General features: G+C 46.3%; 1 protein-coding gene across 6 annotated transcripts; it reads right to left on the reverse strand.

Moving 5' to 3' along the window:
- Positions 1 to 1,743: 1,743 nt before the first annotated feature.
- Positions 1,744 to 25,609, reverse strand: Meaf6 (MYST/Esa1 associated factor 6). 6 transcript variants are annotated; one of them, XR_005881257.1, is made up of 9 exons: positions 25,455 to 25,609; positions 24,436 to 24,551; positions 19,404 to 19,491; positions 19,217 to 19,262; positions 7,922 to 8,114; positions 4,093 to 4,122; positions 3,931 to 3,988; positions 3,290 to 3,323; positions 1,744 to 2,471 (listed from the first exon to the last, which is right to left on the reverse strand). XR_005881257.1 is itself a non-coding variant. In XM_040756667.1 (8 exons), exons 1-8 carry the CDS (start codon positions 25,542 to 25,544, stop codon positions 2,463 to 2,465), a joined length of 606 nt encoding a protein of 201 aa, XP_040612601.1. In that variant the 5' UTR covers positions 25,545 to 25,609; the 3' UTR covers positions 1,744 to 2,462. The 6 variants fall into 6 exon arrangements, 4 of the variants coding, with proteins under 4 accessions (XP_040612601.1, XP_040612603.1, XP_040612602.1 ...); XR_005881258.1 differs by lacking the exon at positions 4,093 to 4,122; XM_040756667.1 differs by lacking the exon at positions 3,931 to 3,988.
- Positions 25,610 to 26,925: the final 1,316 nt, after the last annotated feature.

Consider the following 26,925-nt stretch of genomic DNA (forward strand, 5'->3'; position numbering starts at 1 on the left):
GCTGGGATTAAAGGCTTGCACCACCAACACCCGGCTCTATTTTTATTTTTTTAAGTAAGGTTTCTTGTGGCTCAGGCTGACCTCAAACTGCCCATGCAGCCAGGGATGACCCTGACTTCTGCTCCTTCTGAGAGCTAGGACTAAAAGCATGTACCACCATGCCCAGGTTCCTATGGTGCTGAGGATCAATCCCCAGGACTCTCTGCCAATCACTCCATCAATTGAGCTACAGCACTAGTCTTCTGGATGCCTTTCTCTAAGCCACCCGAAATAGGAAAAGCAAGTCATCTCTTGGAGCCTGAGTACCACTGACCAGTTTACAGGAAAACTAGAAGACCCAGTCAATGGTTCAACCTTATGGGGTAGGGGAGGCATAAAGTAAATAGCCCACAAGCCACAATCTTCTACACACACACACACACACACACACACACACACACACACACACACACACACACACAGTTACATACTCAGTCATGCCATTACATAACACACTTAAGGTCTGGGAGGGTACTACTCAGTAGTAGATCACTTGCCTAGCATGGCTGAGGTCCTAGATCCCTCTCTCTACAATGCAATAAATAAAGAATCCGCCTTTCACTGAGCAGTTGCTACTCCTGTAGCACACAGCGAACTACAGAGGTCCAGATGTTTTAAAGTCAGCTATATGCTTTCCCCAGAGATAAGGACAAGGCTATAAACTAACAAGGAAGGATCAAAAATGCTTCTGGGGTTTCATTTTTAAGGAACAACCTACATATTATAAACTACTTCCTTAAGAACTGGAGTTCTGCAGCCAAAGACATGGCCATGGCCAAAGACTAGGAAATCGTCAAAGGAAATGGGAGTTTAAGAACAAAAGGAACTGGGTGTTGGTTGAGCACTCCTTTAATCCCAGCACTCAGGAGGCCGAGGCAGGCAGACCTCTGAGTTCGAGGCCAGCCTGGTCTACGGAGTGAGTTCCAGGACAGCCTCCAAAGCTACAGAGAAACCCTGTCTCGACAAACAAAAACACAAGCAAACAAACAAAGGAGAACAAAAGACTTCTGCACATCAGATGGTGGCTCTGGTAATACACTAGCTAGCTATTTATGCTCAGCCCAACAGCATGGCCAGGATGGCCCAAGTCTCCTACAAAAGCCCAGGCATCAAAAAGGACAGGCAAGGCCCTGAATCTTACCCCTCAGCCTGACCCAGGCTGCATGGCTGTTCCTAACACAATGGCCTCAAGCAGACTCCTAATCAGCAGCCTGGGCTGTGAAAGAACCCAACACAGAGGCATGCCCTAGAGTCTCAAGGTTGGGATTCCAGCATCTTGAGCTTCCCAGGTGAATGAAATGTGCAGCCAAGGCCACTGCACTGAAACCAGTCACGGACATGAGCAGGGACTAAGCTCTGCAGGAAGGGCTGTCTGTAGGCAGTGTTGGCTCTTATAAGGCTCTCACTCCCCTCCATGGAAGCTGACTTTCAGTAATTCTGTGCCTTTCCACTGGCCTGGTGATTTTTAGAGCAATATCTAACTAGGTGAATGTCAGCAAAAAGAGAAAAGATGGAAGCCAGGCAATGGTGGCACAAGGCTTTAATCCCTGTAAGTTCAAGGCCAGCCTGGTCTACAGAGCAAGTTCCAGGACAGCCTCCAAAGGGAGGGAGGAGGGGGAGGGGGAGAGGAGGGGAGGGCAGGGAGGGTGGATGGATGGAGAGATGGAAAAGAAAATCTCAGGCTTAGAAGGAAAGCGTGAGAAATGCAAGACAAGGGAATTTTATTTCTAAAAGAAATCAAAGTGTCTGTTCTAAGAGCATGATGCACGTATTTCAGCTTTCTTGTTCCTTGAACATGAGACTGCTTCCAACAGGCCATTATTAAACACCTCAGAAATCAAAAAGCCAAAGAGTCATGTTGCCCACTCAGTTCTAGAAAGCCACTTTAGTTTCAGTTATGGATGTTGACAACACATGAAACAGACGATCAGATGTGTCATCAGGAAGGGTACAGGCATCACAAAATGTCCCACAAGAAAATCAGATGGTAAAAACAACAATAAAAAAATAATACAACACAAAATAAAACAAAAGAATGGCAGATATCTACAGCCTCCATCTGCAGTGGAACTTCTACTTTCAGCGTAACACAGAATCAGAGATGTGCGCTTCTCGATGGGGGGTCACAGATGAAGCTGGTGCCAGCCGGTGTGGGGGTGCACATTCATTCTAAGAAGGGAGAAATGCGGTTAGCCACCCGCAGGGACTGGGACCAATGACAGGTCTTTCCGCTGTTCTGCTACTAACGATGACAACAGCAATAGATAGGATTCGTCACTACAGTTAGAACAGACTAGCCAGTTACAGGCACTGGGTCTGGGTAAGCAGAGGCGGATGGTCACAGTCAGGTGAGGGACGTTTGTCGCTGTGAGGTCAGAGGGGAAGCAGGGCTCCACAGCTGGAAGCTGCTGCTAACAAGTCTTCTAATAGTCCTAAAGAGAGAGAAACAGAAGTCACAACATACTCACAGCCTCTTTGAGCAAATATGTATATATGTACGTACACGCACACGCACACACACACAATAAATCTTAGGAGGGAATATGTTCAAGGAAATTATACAGTTGGGTGAAAATGATCTTAATGTAACCCTATAAACAGCATTAACATTTAAAATAATACCATAAACAACTGTGCTAGGCAAATTTCTGTGTAGCTGGAAGTTCTATTTCAGGCATAATACACTGCATTTAACAAGTGCAGTGACCCCACCTTCAAGGCTTAAAAGACGATCAATGGCAATTTCAATTCTGTTCATTAGCTCACCCACAAAAAAAAGAGCCAACATTAATAATTTACTATGAATTAATTGAAGAACAATAAAAATGTGTGGCTCATTTTCTGTTTCTGCTGTTTTTTGTGGTTTTGGTTTTTCGAGACAGGGTTTCTCTGTGTAACAGCCCTGGGTCCTGGGACTCACTTTGTAGACCAGGCTAGCCTTGAACTCACAGAGATCCGCCTGCCTCTGCCTTCTGAGTGCTGGGATTAAAGGTGTGCGCCACCACGTCTGTTCTAAAGCATTTTAGTAAAGAACACTTGGAAGTTGGAGTATCCAGATGGACCCCCAGAGTCTAGAAACCAGAGTGTGACCCTAGATTAGGGACATTCAGACAGTGAAATCCAAAATCACCTACACACTCGTCAGCCCCTAACTGGGCCCTTATCTAGCATGGGTGAGCCCTGTTAGAACCCACCAAAACCAATTAAAGCAAAGCACTGCCAGTCTTTGGGTTGCCTGGCTGATACTTACAGCTCGGGGCTTTTTGTTTAACTTCAGATCAATCCTGTGGTGGGAAAAATAAAAGAGATTTGCACTTTAACCTCAGAAACAGGGCAACAAGCAGCTACTGCATAGGGCACAGCTACAAAGGCTACTCAATTAAAGTCCACATTCTTCATTAGACTAGGTCAGAATTTAGCTGTTTCCTCAGACAGTAAGCAGTATTAAAAAAATATGAGCAGATACTTTTGCCATAAGGAAAACTGAGGTGACTCCAAAAGGAAATACATAACAATTACAAAAGCCATAATTTTAAAATAAAAAGTATTGCAAAATTAGAGAAACTGGATTAAGAGGGCATGCTCAGGTCAATGTGTTAGCTCTGTAACTATGTCACTGACAAGTTCTGAGATGCGCAGTGACCAACAGCAAACAGATTAGGAGTTTGTGTTTCTGGATATGAAACACAAAAGAAATTACAAGAATTTCAATTTTTAAATCTTTTCAAAGCAAAATATCAAAATCTTAAGCTACTAGTCTCCTTACAAAGCAAAGCCAGAAAATCAATTTAAATATGAATTAAAAGTACAGGTTATCTATTTAAAAAGAAATTAAAATGCATAAAAGTGAAGTTTATTTAATTTTGCTTAAGTTATTAAATAAAATGTTACCTCCATCACGTTTTTCTGTTTTTAAAAAAAACTTCCCAGCCTAACCTAATATACATACCTACAATCAAACAGACAAACTATGGGTTAGAAAGGTCTCAGAACGGCATCCCGGGTCTATACACTAAACAACACAGCACAGACACTAATGCAAATCAAACTTACTCAAAGTCATAATCAAACATGCCAGACGGGCTGAGGGGCAGCATTGGAGAGGAAGAAAGCAACAGAAATTAATATACTAATTGAATAAATTAGTCCATTAGCTATCCTAGCAAGATTTGTGGAAACAAAGTCAGCTTTAAGGATCTTAAGCCATAAGGTTTCAAACATCAAAGCAGCAAAGACTGTGTATGTGGTTAGGGGATTCCCTTCCCGCAGTGTAGACCAGTGCAGACAGCGGACTGCGGGAGGGAGAACGAGCAGAGAGCGGACTGCGGGAGGGCAAGTGACTGCATTGAGCACTCAGCCAGCCACAGCCCTGGTGTTAGCTGCCAGACTCGGGTTAGAACTGCTCAGATGTATGTACTGGAAACAGAATTAGGGCATTAGACAGGGGCAGGAGAGGAGGAGAGAGGGAGAGGAGGAGGGGGAAGAGGGGGAGAAGGGGACAGAGGGAGAGGAGGAGGGGGAAGAGGAGGAGAGGGGGATGGGGAGGTTTAGGCATACAGCAGAAGGTGCTAGAAGTAGGCATAACATATTGTCAATAAAACAAAAAGTGACAAAACACTTTGCACTTTGAAAACAGCAAAATCTGTAACTTTTTGTTCAAGTTCATGTTCTAAACATTTCCGGTGCCACCAGCCTGCTGCAGGGTCCCTTCTGGAAGCCATCTGCTGACTGTATGAACCTCAGTGACAGTCCTGCTTTCACAACAAACTGCCTCCCAAACTGGTGGCTGCACCCCACTGGCTTTTGTTGTTGTCGCTGTTTGTTGTTGTTGTTTAAATGAGATGGGGGAGGGTCTCAAAATATAGCCCACACTGGCCTCAAGCCCACTGTCCTCCTGCCTCAGCCTCCAGGAACTGTGTCTGCAGGCATGTGATGTGCCTTGCCTAGTATGGCAGTTAAATGTTTACATCAGTGCAGCAACTAAGGAATACCAGGGTCTGCAGAACCCCAGGCAAAACCAAGGGTTCCATTAGCACACAGCAGAAGAGGCCATTCTGCGAGGTCGTCGCTGATAGGCCATGGTCTGCACAGATCTCCACAGCAAGCATCAGCCTGGAATCTGACTCCAGTTCCTCGCTGGCTTTGACACCATTAGACTGCAGACAGGTAGGAAGACAATACTCAAATGGCCGTGCTGTCAGACCACATTTGTGAGAGTCACGTGAGAGCTGAATTTCAGCATCATTTACAAAACTGTTTCATTTAGGACCTTCCTGGCCACACACACCAGTGCACAAGCAGGACTTTTAAAACATTTTCCTCTCAAACTGATTCAACCTTCACAAATTAAAATAGATGGTATCAGCTTGTGGTGTGGCTTACTGGTAATGGAAATAAACACATACCACAAATTTAAAGTGTACCTATAGCCAAACAGGGTTTGATGGCAGGTGCAGTAATCCCTGACAATCCCAGCATTCAGAAGGCTAAGGCAGAAGACACTGGTTTGAGGCCAGCCAGGGCTACATAATAAAACCCTGTCTTAAAAAGAAACAAGCAACAATTTACAAAAACAAATCTTGGGTATGATGCAATAGCAAAAACCTCTAAGAGCAGCTAGTATTTATTTTTTTTTTCTCTTTAAAGACAGTGGGAATTAACTGTTGTTCAGACACGTGAAGTGTAAGTTCAGAAAACTTGTGATTTTCATTTGACTAGTAAGAATGAAGCTTTGTGTTCAATCCTCCCCCCCATAGGAGGGGTGTAGAGGGTAAGTTCAAGTACTTCCTGCTTCTTCTCAAATGGTGGCTTGGGGCAAGTCTTCGTACATCTTATCACCTGGCCTGACTACACACCAGGTGCCAGGTGCCAGGTGCCTGACTCCCGCACAGGGTGCCAGCTCACCAGCATGTGTGGATAATGTGCTCCACCCTGCCCTTGAGTGTGCAAAGACAGCAAGCAGGACTCCAACAGCCTTAGCCCACTGAGGCACCACTTAGGGTAGTCCTGACCCCAGCTTCCTAAGAAACAAAGCAACTTGTTCCACAAGCCTCTCTGGGGCAGATAAGCACGCAAGGCCCTGGGAGGATATCAGGCAGTCAGGAATTCTGGAGGTAAAAACTCAGTCCACCTTCTAAGCTGGACTTGCCCCTTAGGAGAGCAGTGCCCAACAACACTTTCTAAACACTAGTGTTTCTGGAAGGAATTCATTTGTGGGGCCAGGAAAGGGAGGGATAAGAAAGAACTGCTATCTCCGTGGAGATGTTCTAGAAACCTGTAAGGACACAGTTTAATGGAATGCTTCTCTAGCGCCTTCACCAGTCAAGTGCTGACCACAGTGCTTGCGTAAATGAGGTGATACAGGAAACCAGCAGGACCTAGAGAGGACACTGGCCAGTGGTGCAGAGTCTCAGGGACTTTCAGTGTTCTCCCTGCTCTAGACACTCTGAAATTGGAAAAGAATCACCAAAATAACAAGAAAATAAATGTAATAAAAACAACACAGAAGAAAATACTGAATTATCTTGCCAATTTGTGTGTATGTGGTACATATGTATGTAAACATGTGTGTGCATATGGAGGTCAGAGTTCAATGCTGGGTGTCTCTCCATGTAGTTTTTGAGAAAGGGTCCCATCACTTCTATTAGACTGCTGGCCGCAGGCCCCCAGAATGTCCCCAGTGCTGGGTTTAGAGACACATACAACTTACTGAGTACTGTGATGTGGGTGTTGGGATTAGAACTCATGTCCTCACACCTGCAGAGCAAGCACTTTACAAACTGAGCCATCTCCCCAGTCCACAAAATACTCTTTAAAAAGAGTCTGGGTCGATACTGTTTGTGATAAGGTAGCTCCAAGCCTACCACAATGCTCCAACAACCTACATCCTTACCAAGACAGTAGGGGGCAATTCTTTGCTGTTTCTTACTATACTTTGAGATTAGCACAGTGGTTTTGGTTTGCAGAAAAACGTAAAGCGGTGGTCCTTCAGCACTATTTATTTGGAGAAAACATTATTTCTGCAATTTAAAAAACAAGAAAAACTTAAAAACCAAAGAGGTTTAAACCAGTTAAATTTTAATTCTATATTAGCCACAGTGCCAGGTTTATGAAGTTCACAGTGGAACACCTTAGGTGCAGGAAGGGACACCCCACAGTTTTCTAAATGCAATGCAATTACTTAGCCCTGCATACCCCTTTCACCCCCAAAGTGTTCAGGCTTCCAAGACCAAGAGGAGGGAGAGCCCCTTGCCCTACAGACTCATTACCCTCTGAGTTAAGGCCCAGCATTAGCATACAAACCCAGGCAGAGTGACCACTAAAACCCCCTGAGACACCTGACCTCTCTGTGCACTGGTGTCATCCCCATCTCATTTCCCACTGCAAAAGTAGCAATTCTCAGGTGGTTCCTACGAAGGAATGCTCGCATTTAGGAGCTTTAAGTGTTCCCCGTATCTGAAGGCAGCATACTCAGAGAACTACAAAATAGAAAAGTCATAACAATCAAAACCAAACCCGATTAAAAAGTCAAGGAAGGCATGGCGACTCAGCTCTCCCAGGAGCAGACAGGGCCCAGGACTCAAAGAACGCTCCACCCCAGGTCACAGCTTCCCAATAACCAGTCACTCTATTTCCACCTTCCTCTTAGCAAAGGACCCAATGCTCCGGAGTCACAGTCCATCCTGGTGGCTCCCTCTGACCCTGCGGGGCCTCCTGACTGCCACCCACTCCTCCCTCAGAGAACACCAGCCCACTTGACTAGCACCAGAAGATTTCTTCCACCCGAAGCATGAGGGCTCTGCCGCTGTCCCGGGCACTTTCATTCCAACTCCCTCCCAGTAGTCATGAGAATTCTGGGACTGGGTGGGACCTTGCCACTAACCTGTGCCGATTTTTATTCTTCCTTTTTTTGTGGCTGCTGTGGTGACTCCCTGAGGAGGTAGACGAGGCAGCCTTCTGGGGTTTCACTCCCTGAACAGAACCGTCCAGGTCCTCGGGGTCCTCCTGGGCAGGCTCGTTTTCCTGATTGTGGAAGTCAGGAGAAGTATCGCTCTCCGTTCCACTCCCTGGTTCCCCTAGAGGAAAGAAAACAGGTCCCAAAAGCCTGATCAGTATTCCTCAAATTCCTGTAAACAGCAAACATCTGCTTGTGAGCCCACAGAAAAGATACAAACTGACAGTGAATGGTCTCAAAGTATCGAAGCTAGGGAGTTCCTGGAAACAACGCAATCTGCAACAGTGTAACCGGACAACAGTGCTGGAGACAAACCAGATCGCAACACAAGCACCACCCCACCAAAGATGTGCTCGTGTGCTCAAGAGAGGAAGACTTACACCCAGGAGAAGGGATGATGACCCTGGCAAAACTGACAAACCAGCAGAGAATTCTGTCTCTCTGTAGAGTAGTAGGGTGTGGGGAGAGCTAGAGAAATGACTCCAAGGTGAAGAGCATGTAGTGCTTGCTCTTCAGAAGACTTGAGTCTACTTCCCAGAATTCACATTGAGGCTCACGGCCTAGAACTAGGATAGCCGGCACCTCTCCTGGGCACCGGCACTCACATGAACATACCCCATACAGACATATACATATGATTAAACATAACAAATAAATAACAGAAAAGGTACCCACTTAGGGAATCCTGTGGAAGAGGGGGATGAAGGATTGTAGGAATCAGAGGGGTCAAGGACAGACACCACAAGAAAACACACAGAATCGACTAACGAGAGCTCACAGAGACTGGATCAACAATCAGGGAGCCTGCATGGGTCTGACCCAGGCCCTCTGCGTGTACGCTAGGGTTGTGTAGCTTAGTGTTCTTGTGGGACTCCTAAAAGTGGGAGCGGTGCTGACTCTGACTGTTTTGCCTGCTTTTCAGACTCTTTTCCTCCTATTGTCTTGCCCAGCCTTACTATGAGGGGATGTGTCTAGTCCTATTGTAACCTGATATGCCATGTTTAGTTGATACCCTTGCCAAGGCTGCCCTTTTCTGAAGGGAGACAGGAACAGGGTGAAGAGAACGGGGGGGGAACACTGCAGTCAGGATGTAATAAAAAAAAAAAAGGAGCCAGGTGTGGTGGCAAATATCTATAATCCCAGCGCTTTGGGAAGGTGAGACAAGAAATTTCAAGTCCAAAGGAGCATGGGCTAACTAAGAGATCCTGTGTTGGGACTGGAGAGATAGCTCAGAGGCTCAGAGGTTAAGTGCTCTTGCTGGTCTTCCAGAGGTCCTGAGTTCAATTCCCAGCAACCACATGGTGGCTCACAACCATCTGTAATGAAATCTGGTGCCCTCTTCTGGTGTGCAGGAGAACACTGAATATATAATAAATGAATCTGGGGGGCTGGAGAGATGGCTCAGAGGTTAAGAGCACTGACTGCTCTTCCAGAGGTCTTGAGTTCAATTCCCAGCAACCACATGGTGGCTGACAACCATCTACAATTCAATCTGGTATATATGTAATAAATAAATAAATCTTTAAAAAAAATAAATGAATCTGAGAGAGAGAGAGAGAGAGAGAGAGAGAGAGAGAGAGAGAGAGAGAGAGAAAATCATGTGTCAAAACAAAACCCACACACAAAACCCACTTAGAAGCCAGGCAGTATGCCGGGCGGTGGTGGCGCACGCCTCTAATCCCAGCACTCGGGAGGCAGAGGCAAGCGGATCGCTGTGAGTTCGAGGCCGGGCTGGACCGACAGCCTCCAAAACAATACAGAGAAATCCTGTCTCGTAAAACCAAAAAAAAAAAAAAAGAAGCCAGGCAGTAGTGGCACACAGCTTTAAGTCCAGCACTCAGGAGGCAGAGTGGATCTCTGTGAGTTGGAGGCCAGCCTTGTCTAAAGGGTGAGTTCCAGGACAGCCAGGGCTATACAGAGAAACCCTGTCTCAAGCAAAAAACAAAAACAACAACAAAAAACTGTTTTTAAGGCTGCCCAAAGCCGGGCGTTGGTGCACGCTTTTAATCCCAGCACTTGGGAGGCAGAGGCAGGCGGATCACTGTGAGTTTGAGGCCAGCCTGGTCTACAGAGCCAGTTCGAGGACAGCCTCCAAAACAATACAGAGAAACCCTGTCTCAAAAAACCCAAAAAAAAAAGGTTGCCCAAGACTGCTACAGTGAGTTCCATGCTATCCTGGGCCCAGCATCCTCTCTGTGCCTTCCCAGTGCTGCCATCACAGCTAAGTATTACCATGTCCAGCTTCTAGAAACTGTCACTACACGACAGCTGATCCCTATCAAGGTTAACTACTAGCGAACCCCAAATATGTAAGTATCTACCCCTAAAAATGGTCAGAAGTGTCTGTGTCATTATCAGGGTCAGGGGTCAGTGTTTTCCTTTCTGTCTTTATGTTTTGTTTTGTTTTTTTACAGGAAGAAGTATAGGCTCAAAAAAGCAGAAGTAGGGAAGTTGAAACCAGAGGGTTGCCACCAAGTTCAAGGCCAGCCTGGTCTACACACCAAGTTCTAGGTCAGCCAGGACTACACGGGAAGACCCTGTCTAAAAGTAAAAAGCAGGAGGCTGGAGAGATGGCTCAGTAGCACTGGTTGCTCTTCCAGAGGACCTGGGTTCAATTCCCAGCACCCAAATGGCAGCTCACAATTGTCTGTAATTCCAGTTCCAGGGGACCCAGAATCCATGGCAAAACATTAATGCACATAAAAATAATTTTTTAAAAGTAAAACAGGAGGGCTGGAGAGATGGCTCAGAGGGTAAGAGCACTTGGCTGCTCTTCCAGAGGTCCCGAGTTCAATTCCCAGCATCCACATGGTGGCTCACAACCATCTGTAAAGAGATCTGGTGCCCTTTTCTGGCCTGCAGGCATACATGCAGGCAGAACACTGTATACATAATAAATAAATCTTAAAAAAAAAAAAGTAAAACAGGAATGTGGGCATATCCCTGTAATCCCAGAGCTAGGAAGCTTGAGGAAAGATCAGGTGTTCAAGGCCAACCTGAACAACATAGGAGCTCTTATCTCAAAAAAAAAAAAAAACTATAATATTTTTTTTCTTAAAGTAGAATAGCCCAGCAAGAGAGCTTAGCAGGTTTCTTGTGCAGGTCTGACAACTGTGATTGATCCCTAGAGCCTATGGAAGAGAGAGGATCAACTCCCAAAACTGTTCAATGCATGCCACGGAACACTTCCAACACACACTTTTCTACCACCCCCAAAGAAAGCTCTCAGAAAAGACAGAACTAATTTAATCCAATGCAGGAAATCACCAGAAGAGGGAGCTCCAGAGCCAAGGAGCTGCACAGGCCCAGAAAAGTACCTGATTTCACATAAGATTTACCAAAAAAGCAGAGCATTGGCCCATACCTGTAACCACAACACTCAGGAGGCTGGGAAAGGAAGACATGAATTCAAGGCCAACCTGGACCACAGAACAGGACCCTGTCCCCAAACAGATGAACCAATAAAAAGACTGAAACGCATGTCCTACGCCTACAAAGCTACAGTAATCAGCATTGCACTCGCTGCTTGTGGTGTAAGGATGAACAGATCAAAGGAAGAGTTCAGTCTGCCATGAAACCTAAGGTTAAGGTCAGCTGATCCCCGTCAAGGTTAATGAGACAATTCAGGCAGAGAGAAGTTCTGTTTGTGCAAGACCAGGCTGAGCAACAGGGAGACCTCATCTCAGAAAGATGAACCGGCTGGAGATGGCTCAGCACTTACGAGCACTGGCAGCACTTTCGGAGGACCTGGGTTTGGTCCCCAGAACCTAGATGGCAACTCACGACGTCCATAACTCCAGTTCCAGAGTACCTGATGTCTAGGAGTGTGTGCATGTGGTGCACATACATATAGACAAAATACCTATACATATATCTTTTTAAATTTTTTAAAAAGATAAAATGAAGTTGGACAGTGGTGGCTCATGTCTTTGATTGCAGCACTTGGTAGGCAGAAGCAGGCAGATCTCTGTGAGTTAAAGGCCACCCTGGACTACAGAGTGAGTTCCAGGACAGCCAGGATTGTTTCACAGAGAAACCCTGCCTCAAAAAACAAAACTAAAAACAAAAACAAGCCAAAAAAAAAAAAAAAAAAAAAAAAGGCAAATGAGGCCAGGTATGGTAGCACATGCCTTTAACACCAGCCCATAGGAGGCAGAGGCAGATGGGTTTCTGTGAGTTTGAGGCCAGCCTGATCTACATAGCAAGTTCCAGGACAGCCAGGGCTACGAAAGAGAAATTAATTGACTAAACAAACTAAGCCTAGGATCTGAAAGATGCCTACAATTGAAACTTTAAGACACTTTGCTGGTAGTGGTGGCACATGCCTTTAATCCCAGCAGTCAGGAGGCAGGGCAGGCAGACCTCCCTAATCAATGATAGCCAGATCTATGTAGAGTTCCAGGCCAGCCAGAGACACAGTAAAACCCTTCCATCTCAAAAAGTAAAAACAAACAAGAAACCTTTAAACTACTGTAGAAATAAATAGACAGGAAAAAATCATGAAGACTAATGTGTGATTATTACCAAAAGCAATCTGTAAACTCAATGCAACCCCATTAAATCCTGGACATTCTTCACAGAATATTTTTTTTTAAAAATCCTAATATCTATATGGAAGTACAAAAGGCCCCAATTAGCTACAGCATTCTTCAGCAAGAAAAACAATGCTGGAGGTATCCCATATCTCAGATTATATTATAAAGCCATAGAAACAAATATAGCCTGGTACTGGCAGAGACGGGTATGTAGACCCATGAACTAGAATAGAGGACCCAGAAGGAAGCCCACACAGTCACAGCCCACTCTGACAACACCGTCAACTGCACACACTGGAGAAGAGCCTCTGTAGCACATGCAGGAGAATGAAGCTAGACCTGCATCTCTCACACAACAGACACCAAGTCATCAGAGACCACAGCTGTCCACATAAGAAACTTTGAAACTGCTTGGGGAGAAGCCCTGAAGATACAGGCACAAGTGCTCACCTGGGCTGGACATCGTTCAGCAGTTAAAAGCCAATACTGTTCCTGTAGAGCACTGAGTTCCTAGAGCCTATGTCACATTTAACTCCAGTCCAGAGAATCCAGTACCCTCTTCTGGCCTCCAGGGGGCAACACACTTATAGATTACCCCCCCACACACACCCTTACTCACCACTCACATAAAAGCAATCCATATGGACTGGAGAGATGGCTCAGTGGTTAAAAGCACTGACTGCTCTTCCAGAGGACCTGGGTTCAATTCCCAGCACCCATATGGCAGCTCACAACTATCTGTAACTCCAGCTCCAGGGGACCTAACATCCATGGCAAAGTACCAATGCACACAAAATAAAAATAAATAAAATTAAAAAATACACACACACAAAAGAAACAGGCAAATGCAAGAACTTTCTGCTCAAGACTCTAATAGTTGTTGGTGTGCAGTGCTTGGGGATCAAGCTCTAGACCTCACACATGCTAGGAAAATGCTCTACCACAGAACTCCAGTTTCCAACCAAGACTTGTTACTAGTCCTCTGACAGGCCAGGAACCATGGGGACTAGATGCTATTAAAACGCAAACAAGAATGTCATGGAAGCCAGGACTGTCAAGTCAGCGCCCCACTGACAGCGCTGCGCTGAGGACGACACAAGAGCTTGTTTCTCGTGACAGGAAAGTGAGCAGCATATCTGCAGAGCAGGATGAGGACATCTGAAGAAGAGGAAGGCGACTGAGGACTGTGACTTCTGATGGAGGGCAGGTTTCCAGAAGGGAAGCCCTACAGCACTGAGCCCGGGAGCAAAGTGTAACTCTGCGGGAAGCTTCGAACACGCAGTGGTGCCTGCTGCCCCGCCAAGGCGAGGTGAAATCCTCCTGCTTGCTTTTTCTTTTACTGTATTCTTTTCACTGAAATGTCCAATGCTTCACAACTTACACAAAAGTCCTCTTTAGGGGCCATGCAAACCCACCCTCTTTCTTGTTGGGCAAATACACGAAAGAAACCAAAGGAAGCAGAAATAATGAATTTCAAGAGGAGGTTTTTGTGAAATGGTTTGAAAATGAAATGCTCAAAGTAGAAAACTCTGGAATCCTCAAATTAAAGAGGATCAAAGGCAAAATTCTGCTTTTTCTTTCCTGGAGATCACTGGCCTCACCCACACAGGACTCGTCCACAGCCCTGTTTTTCAGAGTCTGCAGCCCTGGAGAGTCTGCACAAGGAAAGGAGTATAGGCCAAGCATGCTGTTCCTCTTATGGGACACAATCATGGTGTCAACCACTTGGGCTTCTAGGGACCCTCAAATCTTGCACCTGCTTTACAGACGTCCAAGCAGGGGGATCGTTCAGATGGCTCCGCAGGCAGAGGCCCCTGCAACAAAGCCTGATGACCTCAGCTTGAACCCTGGTGAAGGGAGAGCACCCACCCCCACAATGTGCCCTATGACCGCCTCATGTGCACATGGCACCTGTGTGGACACATACAATAATACACAGCTAGAAAAACTGATTCTAAGAAATGCAAGAGGGGACAGCAGCGGTGGCGCATACCTTTAGTCCCAGTACTCGGGAGGCAGAGGCAGGCAGATCTCTGTGAATTCGAGGCCAGCCTGGTCTACAAGAGCTAGTTCCTGGACCTCCAAAGCTACACAGAGAAGCCCTGTCTCAAAAAAACAAAGAAAGAAAGAAAGAAAGAAGGAAGGAAGGAAAGAAAGAAAGAAAGAAAGAAAGAAAGAAAGAAAGAAGAAAAATCAGGTACAGTAGCACAGACCTTTGATTCCAGCACTTGGGAAGCAGAGGCGAAAGCAACTCTGTGGGTTTGAGGCCAGCCTGGTCTACATAGTGAGTCCCAGGTATCCAAGGCTACATAGAAAGACCATGTCTTAAAAGAGAAGGGGAAAAAAAGAAATAAAATAAATTAAAATTTTTAGAAGGACAAGGTGGTTTAAACCTATAATCCCAGGACAACCTGGGCTACACAGTAAGACCCTGTCTCAAAAATAAAATATTTTTAAAAATCTATTTAAAAATACTGAAACACCATAGGTTCTGGTTACAGGACATGGGAAAAGCTCTCTCTCTCTTGACTAGCTTCCACAATACCATAAGGTCCTATGCTGGCTGCAGGGGAAGACGTCAGCTATGGACCTTGTGTGTAACACTATCAACATGCCAGGCGAGGGTCCACCAGCACACAAATAGCATGAATGTCAGGGGTAATCCAACATTCACTGGCTGGTATGATGCCCACTCCATAGGAGCCACTGTAACCCTGGTCAAAAGCCTGTGGTGGGGGAGGTCACAGGCCCTAGTGAACAGCCATGGCTGTGGATTTGCTAATGGACCTGGGAAACTACTTTCCAGATGTTTATATTTACTCCCGTAGACTGGTGCTGTCAGCCTTGGTCAATGAAGCCGTTTTGCAATGGGCAGTGACTCACAACTGGCCAGTCGAAGTGCTGAGGCGAACGAGTGACCAATGAACACTAAGCCCTAACTGGAACATCTACATAACTCCCTCCAAAGGTTCAAGGAACATGGCAGGAAGAATATTCTTACAGGAGGAAGGGGTGGGGTGACAGGAAGCCCTGCCTTCTGGGCATGACATGGCCTTGAACTCAGACTCACAGCAGCTATGACTTTTGGACAAGACTGAGCCTGTCAATGCGTCCTCACGGATCTGACCTACTCACAAGTCCCCAGTCCTCCCTGATCTGTAAGCACATAATGGTTACAGTGGAGTAGCCCATGGTCATGTGAATAATTCCACACCCAGGTTCCTATAAGTAACTCAGTGGTAGAGCAATGACCTAGCACATACCTATAACTCACTCAATAATTATGAAACATTAGTTAAAGATGTGTTACATTATTTTATGCTGTGGAGTATTTGTTTAATGATGCAAAAGTGATATGCTGCATTCTTCTATGTTGCATTTGCTTAACTCTGTAAAGCTGTGTTACTTGGCCTGCCTAAACCACCTGATTGGTCTAACAAAGAGCTGAAGGCCAATAGCTCGGCAGGAGAAGGGGTAGGCGGGGCTGCCGGGCAGAGAGAATAAAGAGGTCGACAGGGGCCAGCCACCCCATCCCCCCAGCCACACAGCCAGCCACTGAGTTAAGACGCAAAGATACACAGAACTGAGAAAGAAAAAAATCCCAGAGGCAAAAGATAGGCGGGATAATTTAAGTTAAGAAAATCTGGCTTGGGCTGGAGAGATGGCTCAGAGGTTAAGAGCACTGATTGCTCTTCCAGAGGTCCTGACTTCAATTCCCAGCAACCATATGTTGGCTCACAACCATCTATACTGAGATCTGGTGCCTTCTTCTGGTGTCCAAGACTAAATGCTCTATACATAATAAATAAATAAATCTTTTTTTAAAATCTTAAAAAAAAAAAAAAAACAGAAAATCTGGCTTAGAAACATGGCAAACTAAGGCCAGGCATTCATAAGTAAAAATAAGTCTCCATGTATTTATTTATTTGGGAGCTGAGTGGCTGACCCCCGAAGAGTAAAAAAAACAAAAAAACGAAAAAAAAAAAAACCAAAAACTACAGCACTGGCCTTGGTCATTCCTATAAGTAACTCAAAGATAGAGCACTGGCCTAGCATATACACGATCCCCATATCATAATAACTAAATAAAAATAAAGCCACAAGCCAGGTGGGCTAGCACACATCTAATCCCAGAACTCCCAGCATTTGGGAGGCAGAGGCAGCAGGGTCTCTGAGTTCCAGGCCAGCCAAGGCTACATAGTGAGATGGTGACTCAAAAAACCAGAACAAACAAAACTAGTTGTCAAGGGAAAACCAATCCTGAAGGAGGCTGACAGTCAACAGTGATGAAAAGCATTTCCAACATCCTCTTGGAAACACAGGAACAAAGGCTGGAGAGATGTTCCGTGGTAAAGAGCACTGGCTGCTCTTCTAGAGGACCAGAGTTTGGTTCTTAGCACCACATAGTGGCTCACTGCCACTAGTGGCTCACAACCAGGGGATCTAATGCATTCTTCTGAACTTTGAAGGCATCAAACACACATGTGATGCATATACATAAATGCAGAAAAAACCGCTTATACGCACATAAAATAAAAATGTTTTACAAGACCAAAGAGTGTGAGTGTGTGTGTGTGTGTGTGTATTAAGTCAAAATTAACCTGACATGTAGTCAAACCTAGATAATACCAACCATGAGCAGGTGGCTCAATGCTGGGTAGGTTTCAAAGAACAGCTGATCAGTATATACTTTAGAAAATCTGTACTACTGAAGTCCAAGGCTAGCCTGAACTACACAGCGAGAACCTGTCTCATATTTAAAGACTTTGTAGCATCTGATGAGGTAGACAGGCACCGAGATACTGTGCAGGGTTCTGGGAAGGAGAAGGATAGAACATAACACAGACAGGCACCCAACTTCACTGGGCAGGGCTTTGAGGAGGGGGAAGTTGGACGGAAAACTTTTGAAGGACATAGAGCAATTCTGTTTGGACAAAAGTTGGAATTTGACTCTGAGTGGAACTGACTCTGGGATAGGCAGCACTAAGGCACAGGAGTGTGGCTGGGACAGACATCTACACAGAGCTAAACTGAAGTCACTGAGTAACTCTCAGGTCCAAGCTACCAAAATCCCCTTTCCTCAAATCCCTGCCCCAAAGCAGGGCTCTAATTCTATTACAGGACAGAGCACTGAAAACGCCCAGCAGCTACACAAATGCCAGCTATTTTTTAAATTAGACCTGGCTTCCACAGAGAAACGATCTGTATAAGTAAACAGTATCTACCTTCCCTTCTATATTTAAGAATGCACAGATACACCCTCAGAGTTTCCTAAGTTGAGCACTAAGGATTTATCTGGTACACTTGAAATTTCCCATTAAATTATTTGCTGTTACTCTGTTTTGAGATAGGGTCTGTGGTAGTTTGAATGTTATGGCCCCCATAAGCTCACATATGTGAACACTTGGTCCCCAGTTGGTAGAACTGTTTGGGAAGGATTAGGAGGTGTGGCCTTGTTAGAAGAGGGTATGTCAATAGGGATAGGTTTTGAGGGTTCAGAAGCCATTCCCAATGTTTCTCTCTACCTCCAATCCCTAGTGTGAGTGACTGAGTGAGTGAGTGTGTGTGTCCATCTGTCTCTCCGTCCGTCCATCCGTCTGTCTCTCTGACTGTGGTCATGCCTCAAAATGTGAGCTCTCAGCTACTGCTCCAGCACCATGCTGTCTACCTACAGTCATGTTCCCTACCATGATAGTCATGGACTCAAACCCTCTGAAAATACAAACCCCAAATAAACTTTCTTGTAGAAGTTTTGCTTTGGTTATAGTGGCTTGTCATAGCAATAGAAAAGTAACTAAGACAGCGTCTCACTATGTAGCCCTGGCTGGCCTTAAACTCAGGAGATCAGCCTGAGTCTATCTCCCACGTGCTGGATTTAAGGTGTAAGCTACCACATGCAGCCATATGGGTATTTTTTAATTAATTTATTCTTATGTTTGTGTACCTGCTGGAGTTTATGTTCACCACATGCATACAGGGGCCCTCACAGGCCAGAAGAGGGTAACCAATGCCCTGGAACTGGAGTTACAATTGTTGTGAGTCACCATATTGGTGCTAGGAACCAACCCCGGTCTTCTGCAAGATCGGTAGATACTCTGAACCACTGAGTCATCTCTCCAGATCTAAAGGACTTATTATTGGAAAAGTTCTCCCAGCGGATGATGACACATGCCTATGATCCCAGCACCCAGCAGTCAGGAAGTTGAGGCCAGTCTCAGTTATTAGCAAGTTCCGGGTCAGCACGGATTAAAAGAGAATATCTCAAAACACAAACAAAATTCCTAGGAATTTAAGCCCTATGTAGCAGTGTCAGAGCTTGGGGTTTTTTGGTATCTCAGTCAGGCTTCATGGGAACAAAGTGGCAGGAGGCCAGTAGGTTCTTCCTTGAATATAGATGGCATGGTGGCACAGGCCTTTAATCACAGCAAGGAGGAGGCAGAGGCACGTATATGTCTGACTGGGACAAGTATGATCTACACAGTCAAACAGATGATATTGCAAGACCCTACCTCCAAAACAAACAAACAAAAAGACTTGGGGCAGATGCCCAAAGGCCTACCAACTTCCAGAAGCAAGAGAAAACCACAGAAGATGCAGTCCTTAGGTACCCAACTGGGAAAACCAGAGTTAATGTAGGGCCCATGGTTGCTTTAAAATAAACTGATAAGAAGGTTAAAAGCAAACTCACTCTTTTCAATGAGCTGGTCCTGAACTCCTGCCAAGGCACTCACTGCCTAAAAGAGAAGCCACTGGTTACCAGACAAGTGACCACAGACCCCAACACACCAACCCACACAGCAAGGAAGGGAAAGTCCACATTCCTCAAGAAAGTGCCACAGGCAGGAACACCCGCTACCACCACTGCCACCACTTACAGCGGCCGATGTGACTGAGGATTTGCTGAAGAGCCGTTCGGCCTCCTTGAATTTCCGGTTCCTCCGATCGTTTTTGCTATTGGAGTTTCTAAAACACAGAAGCAAGTACCAAGCTATGATTTCAACTCAAACTGGGGTGCCTGGGGCAGATGCAAAGTTACGGATTCTTTTTTTTTTTTTTTTTTTTGGTTTTTCGAGACAGGGTTTCTCTGTATTGTTTTGGAGGCTGTCCTGGAGCTCGCTCTGTAGACCAGGCTGGCCTCGAACTCACAGAGATCCACCTGCCTCTGCCTCCCAAGTGCTGGGATTAAAGGCGTGCGCCACCACCGCCCGGCTGTTATGGATTCTTATTAAGCTCGTGAATGATGTATGAGTGGGATGCGTGCGGGTCACAGCGTGTGTCCAGAGGTCAGAGGACGATTTTGCAGTCAGTCTGTCCTTCCGCCTCCAGTGACTGAACTCAGGTGTCCAGGCTGCAGAAAGCACTGTCCCCTGCTATGTCATCTCCCGACCCCACTTTTTTCCTTTAACCAAGGTCAATTCAGGAATGCCTCTGATCCACATTATTGGTCAAAACACACCTCATATTGAAGCCTACAAACACCAACACACTCCACTGTGGAAGGTGAGATTATTCTAGCTGCTTTATAAACAATGTCACATTTATAAATCTTCACTTGCTTGTTTGAAAAAGCTCAGGAGACTGCAGGACAGAGTCATGTCTTGCCTGGCATACGAACACCAACCAGCACTATTGCAATAGCCTGCCCTGCCGAACCCAATTCTGCTCCCCACTCTATTTTAGTATGCATTTATGATAATGCTTATTGTCAAAAATGACTAGTGCAGGGACTGATAAAATGGGAAATATACCAAGGATTTGCTGCAAAGCTGAACAACCTGAATTCAATCCTCAACCCATGTGTGGGGGCTTGAAAGAAAATGGCCCTGGGCAGGAGATGGCTCAGGGGGTAAGAGCAGGGACTGCTCAGCCAAAGGACCTGAGTTTAATTCCCAGCAACCTCATGACATCCATAATATGATCTGGTGCCCTCTTCTAGCCTATGGGTAAAGCACTGTGTATACACTAAATAAATAAATCCTTAGAAAGAGGAGAAGAAAACGGCTCCCAAGGGAATGGCACTGTTAGGAGGTGGGCTTGGAGGTTTTATAGATGCTCAAGAAAAACCCAGTGTCTTAGTTCACTTCCTGCATGATGTAGAATTCTCAGCTACTTCTCCAGTGCAGAGTGTGTCTGCGTGATGCCAAATTCCCAGCCACCATGCTCCCCTGCCATGGTGATAACAGACTGAACCTCTGAAACTGTAAGGGAGCCACCTCAATTAAATGTTTTGTTTGTAAGAGTTTCCGTGGTAAGGCCAGGTGTTAGTGGCACATGTCTTTAATCCCAGCACTTAGGAGGCAGAGACATGTGGATCTGTGAGTTCGAGGCCAGCCTGGTCTACAGAGTGCGTTCCAGGACAGCCTCCAAAGCTACAGAGAGAAACCCTGTCTCAAAAAACTAAAAACCAAAAAGAAAAAAGTTGCTATGGTCATGGTGTCTCTTCACAGCAATAGAAACCCTAACTAAGACACCATGTAAAGGTAGAAAGAAAGAACCAATTCCACAAAGCTGTCCTCCAACCCACACTGTAGACATGCATACCCCCCACCACATCACATATGATAAACCACTGTTTTCTTTTTTGAGACAGGGTCTCACTATGTAGTCTTGGCTGGCCTGGAATTAGATGTGCAGACCAGACTGGTCTTGAACTCACACTGAAACACCTGCTTCTACCTCCTGAGTGCCAGGATTAAAGGCATTTACCACTTTGGCCATTGACAAATTTTTTTTCAATCAAAAACTTACTATGAAAAAAATAAAATGGGGCTGGAGAAATGGCTCAGCGGTTAAGAACACTCACTGGCTGCTCTTCCAGAAGACGTAGGTTTGATTCCTAGCACCAACATGGCAGCTCACAACTGTCTGTAACTCTAGTTACCTTCTGGCCTCTGAGGATACTAGGCCACATGTGGTATACAAACATACATGTAGACATAACACCCCCATATACATAAAATAAACAAGTTTTTAAGGTGACTGTAGTGGGGCGGTGGTGGCGCACACCTTTGAATCTGGCATTCAGACAGATCTCTGTGAGTTCAAGGCCAGCCTGGCCTATTACACAGAGAAATCCTGCCTCAAAAAAAAAAAAAAAAAAAAAGTGACAATAGATGGGCATGGTGATGTGTGCTTTTAATTCCAGCATTCAGGAAGCAGAAGCAGATGGAGCTCTGTTGAGTTACAGGCTAGTCTGGCCCATACAAAAAGTTCCAGACTAGTCTAGGCTACATATTGAAGCCCAGTCTCAATAAACAAATATATAAAATGGCCAGGACAAGTGATAGGAAGTAGCCCTTTTTTTGTTTTGTTTTGTTTTGTTTTTTTTGTTTTTGTTTTTAAGAGACAGGGTTTCTCTGTATTGTTTTGGAGGCTGTTGGTCCAGCCCAGCCTCGAACTCACTGCGATCCGCCTGTCTCTGCCTCCCGAGTGCTGGGATTAAAGGCGTGCGCCCGGCGGAAGTATCCCTTTTAAATAAACTTAATTTTATACCAGGGTTCTTTTGAGAAATATATGGGGCAAGGGACAGTGATAAGAGAAGGCTCAGTGGCTGACAACAGTTGCTGGCCAGACATGGTGTGGTACATGCCTTTAATCCTAGCAGGCAGAACACAAAGGCAGGTGAATCTCTATGAGTTCAAGGCCAGCCTGGTCTACATTTAGAGTTCTAGCACAGCCAGGGCTATGTGGAGAAACTCTGTCTCAAAAAAAATAAAACAAAACAAGGGGCTGGAGAGATAGCTCAGAGGTTAAGAACACTGGCTGTAGCCGGGCGTTGGTGGCGCACGCCTTTAATCTCAGCACTCGGGAGGCAGAGGCAGGCGGATCTCTGTGAGTTCAAGACCAGCCTGGACTACCAAGCGAGTTCCAGGACAGCCTCCAAAGCCACAGAGAAACCCTGTCTTGAAAAAACAAACAAAAAAAAGAACACTGGCTGTTCTTCCAGAGGTCCTGAGTTCAATTCCCAGCAACCACATGGTGACTCACAACCATCTGTAATGAAATCTGGTGCCCTCTTCTAGACTGCAGGTTTACATCGAGGCAGAGTGCTGTATACATAATAAATAAATAAAATCTTAAAAAAAAACACAAAATAAAACAAAGAACAGTTGCTACTGTTGCAGAAAAACCAGGTTCACTTCCCAGCACCTAGAAGACAGCTCACAACCATCTGTAACTTCAGTTCCAGAGGATCTGATGCCCTCTTCTGGCTCATGCGGGGACCAGGCACATGTGCCGTACCAGTATATACACAAAGACAAAACACACATTAAAAAAAAAAAAAAACAAGGGGGCTGGAGAGATGGCTCAGAGGTTAAGAGCACTGGCTGCTCTTCCAGAGGTCTTGAGTTCAATTCCCAGCAACCACATGGTGACTGACAACCATCTACAATTCAATCTGGTGTATATGTAATAAATAAATAAATCTAAAAAAAAAAAAAAACGTTTAGGCCAGGTGTTGGTGATGAATGTCGTTAATCCTAACACTCGGGAGGCAGAGGCAGGCGGATCTCTGAGTTCCAGGCCAGCCTGGTCTACAGCTCGAGTTCCAGGACAACCTCCAAACCAAACCAGAGAAACCCTGTCTTGAAAAACCAAAAAAAAAAAAAAAAAAAAAAAAATTAAATTTTAAAAAGCTTCTGCTTTAATCCCAGCACTCAAGAGGCAGAAGCAGGTGGATCTCTGAGTTAATGGCCAGTCTAGTCTACAAAGTGAGTTCCAGGACAACCTGAGTTACCTTGTGAACCCTGACTCAAAAAAACAAAAAGCAAAATGCCTCTATCTGTCAAAGTGTCAGTACCAAATCCAAAAGCTGCTTTTTTTTTTTAAATCTACAACTCGGTAACAGGAGCAAGGGTAGAGGACACAAGAAGCACACGTGTTGGCACGTGCCTGTAATCCCAACACTCAGAGGCAGCCAAGGTCTCCCGTCTCAAGCAAAAGACAGGCCAGTGAAATGATTTAACAGGTAAAGGCACTTGCTGTCAAGCCTGAGGACTTGAGTTAATTCCACATGATAGAAGAAAACTAAGTCCCTCAAGTTTTCCTATGACCTAAGGCATAAGCATGCTTCATCTCACGTAATATTTGTAAGGGAAAAAGAGGAGTATTAGCTGGGTGGTAGCGGCATACACCTTCCACACCTTTAATCCCAGCACTTGGGAGGCAGCGGTAGGCAGTTCTCTATGAGTTTGAGGCTAGCCTGGTCTACAGAGAGAATTCCAGGATAGCCAGGACTACACAGTGAAACCCTGTAAATAATCTTGATTAGCACTACTGAATAAGTATGTAGGGAGATGCTGATGTGGTGGTGCAATTCTTTAATCCCAGCACTCGGGAGGCAGAGGCAAGTGGATTTCTGTGAATTCGAGACCAGCCTGGTCTACCGAGCGAGTTCCAGGACAGCCTCCAAAACAATACTGAGAAACCCTGTCTCGGGGAAAAAAAAATACAAGTTCAAGTTTAGACCTCATTTCACACTATGACTCTATTACCTGCAAAAAGAATACCAAGAACAAACATCCCAAGATATGCAATGGCAGTCCATACCTTTAAATCCTGAATTGGGAGTCAGAGGGAAAAGGATCTACGTAATCTGTGAGCCTGAGGTCGCCTGAACTACATATTAAGTTCCAGGCTACCCAGCTACACGGTAAGAGCATGTTTTAAAAAATAAAACAAAAGCCGTACAGATAGCCGGACAGTGGTGGCACACGCCTTTAATCCCAGCACTCGGGAGGCAGAGGCAGGTGGATCTCTGTGAGTTCGAGGCCGGGCTGGACCGACAGCCTCCAAAACAATACAGAGAAACCCTGTCTCGTAAAAACCAAAAAAAAAAAAAAAAAAAAACCGTACAGATAATACTGCCAGGGGATAAAACGGATACTACTAGATTCTGACACTCACTTTTGATTGGTCAGATACCGATCCCAGCCACGGATAATATTGCCATACATCTGAGTGTCTTCCAAGTAGCTTCCTTCAAAAGCATAGATCTGTCTCTCCAAGTTTGCAAGTGTTTCCTAAGTGACAAAAAGAGGGACATGCAGAAGCAAGCATTAAGCATGAGCAAACTGAGATCTGGATACAGACTTGTAAAGTCAAGCTTATCCACACTAAACCATTTTTGTGAAGAGTGGAGGTGATGGACCTTTTTATAAATAAAATGGAATGTGAAGTCTGTCCTCAGAAAATGCACACACATGCAAGATTTTACATCTACTTCAGAGGGAAATCTAAGGATCCTGAGCAGGGATGAGACAGAATGTGAGCTGTCTCTGTTCTCACTAAATGTGTCGCTGCCAGCAGAGACGAGGGTGAAGAGCTTTTCAAAACCATCTTTTCTACAACAACTGATCCCTCCCTGCTAGCTCTGGAAGGACCGCCCGCAGCGGATGCCGGTTGCTATGGAAACCTGGAAGGGCAGCTTCAGGTGAGCTTTGCCTCCCGGATGCTCGCAGCAAAAGGCGGGAGCCTGGAGGGTTGAGCCACCAGGGTGCCGGCAGCTCCGGGTGCGCGTCACCATTCCAAATTCCCTAGACTGCGTCCTGCGCCTCCCGCCAGCCCCCTCCCAGGCATCCACAAATACACCACATTCTCCGGCCATTAAAACGCGCCGCCCGTACAATCGGCCGTGGGTACCCACCCGACACGCTCCCTAATCCTCTCCAGGCCGGGGTCTAGCAGCCTCCTTCCCACTCGCTAAGCCCGGCCCGAGCGCCGTCCCCGCCTCCTTCCTCTCGCCCTTCCCGCGCCCTCGCCGCCCCGCCCCGCCCCGCCGAGCGCAGGCCGGGAGCCGCGCCGCCGCAGGGAACCGCGCCGCGCCCGGCCGCCCAGAGCTCCGGGACCCCGGCCGCCCGCCGCTCTCGCCACCGGAGCGGCCTGCGAGGCCAGGCGGGGACGGCGTCCCGGCCCCGGCCACTCACCGCCAGCTCCTGCTTCCGCTTCACTAGCTCGGCCAGCTCCCGCCGGGTGTCTGGGATCTGCGGCGGCGCCGTCTTGTTGTGCATCGCCATGTTGGGCTCAAGCGGCAGCGGAGGCGGCGGCGCGCGACCGGTAGGCGGACCCTGCGCGCTCCCGCCGCCGGCCGCCAGGGGGCGCGCCGCCACTGCGCCTGCGCGCGCGGCTTCCGGGCCGCTGGCGGGCAGCGCGCGCGAAAGCAGGCACGGAGTGGTGCTGGTTCTTGTGGGGTCGTCCTTGCTGCCCTTGCCCCACTGTGAGGCCCTGAGCCTTGCAGACACCCGGGGACGTTCACTGCATTCAAAGTCCAGCTGCGGCATAAGCCTATTAAGTATCCTATGTCCCTTGCCTCAGACAATGCCCTTGCTTCACCACCCTAACTGCAGGTGGAAACCTGAGCAAGGTCTAGCCCCAACATCCGGACTGGAGAGCCGATCCCAAACCCAGCCCTTTCCCGGGTGGTAGCGCATGCCTTTAATCTCAGGACTCCAGAGGCAGGAGCAGGCTCGTCTCAGTTTGAAGTCAGCCTGGTCTATAGAGAGAGTTCCAGGCCAGCCAGAGATACAGTATGAGACCCCGTCTCAAAAGATAGTCGTTGTGAGGATTGTCCATCAGAGGAGAGTGGCTCAGGCCTGTAATGGCAGCAATTCAGGAGGTGAAGGTAGGGAAATCATGAGTTTGCAGCCAATATGTTCTACATAGCAGAGATCCTGTCTCAAAATAAATTAAGGCCAGGCTTAATGGCTCATGCCTTTAATGCCAACACTCTGAAGGCAGAGGCAGATGGATCCTAGCTGCCCTAGAACTCACTCTGTAGTCTAGACTGGCCTGGAACTCAAGATAGCCACCTGCCTCTGCTCCATTAGTGTTGGGATTAAAAACTTGTCCCATCACCACCAGGAGACAGAAGGATCTTAAACTCTACTCAAGGCCAACCTGATCTACATATGGAGTTCCGGGCCATCCACCATCCAGAGCTACATAGTGAGATCCTGTGTAGGAAAAAAGGACCAGACCAAAAACAAAAAAACAAAACAAAACAAAAAACAAAAAAAACAAAAACAAGCCAGGCGTTGGTGGCACACGCCTTTAATCCCAGCACTCGGGAGGCAGAGGCAGGCGGATCTCTGTGAGTTCGAGGCTAGCCTGGCCTACAAAGTGAGTTCCAGGACAGCCTCCAAAACTACAGAGAAACCCTGTCTCGAAAAAAAACAAAAACAAAAAACACCCTGAGACCCTGAGTAGAGTAAAAAAAAAAAAAAAACCACTTTGGCCCTGCGACTAGATCCAAAGAAATACACACTGACCCTAAAACCAGAGCCAAAGAAACACACTTTGACCCTAGAATCAGAGCCAGTGAAAAAAATATGTTCTGGCCCTGAAATTAGCACCAATCTGTTCCTGACCAACTAAGCAGAAAACCAACCAATTCCTGAG

Source organism: Mesocricetus auratus, unplaced genomic scaffold (assembly GCF_017639785.1).
Source record: "Mesocricetus auratus isolate SY011 unplaced genomic scaffold, BCM_Maur_2.0 Super-Scaffold_100014, whole genome shotgun sequence".
In the NCBI taxonomy this organism is placed as follows: domain Eukaryota; kingdom Metazoa; phylum Chordata; class Mammalia; order Rodentia; family Cricetidae; genus Mesocricetus; species Mesocricetus auratus.

Excerpts from the sequence above, each read along its gene's own strand:
- Meaf6 (XM_040756667.1), bottom strand. The coding sequence starts at position 25,544 with ATGGCGATGCACAACAAGACGGCGCCGCCGCAGATCCCAGACACCCGG. Across the intron at positions 8,115-19,216 it reads GGACCAGCTCATTGAAAAGA|GGGAACCAGGGAGTGGAACG; the intron begins GTGAGTTTGCTT and ends TCTTTCCTCTAG. Across the intron at positions 3,324-4,092 it reads ATGTTTGATTATGACTTTGA|GATTGATCTGAAGTTAAACA; the intron begins GTAAGTTTGATT and ends TTCCCACCACAG.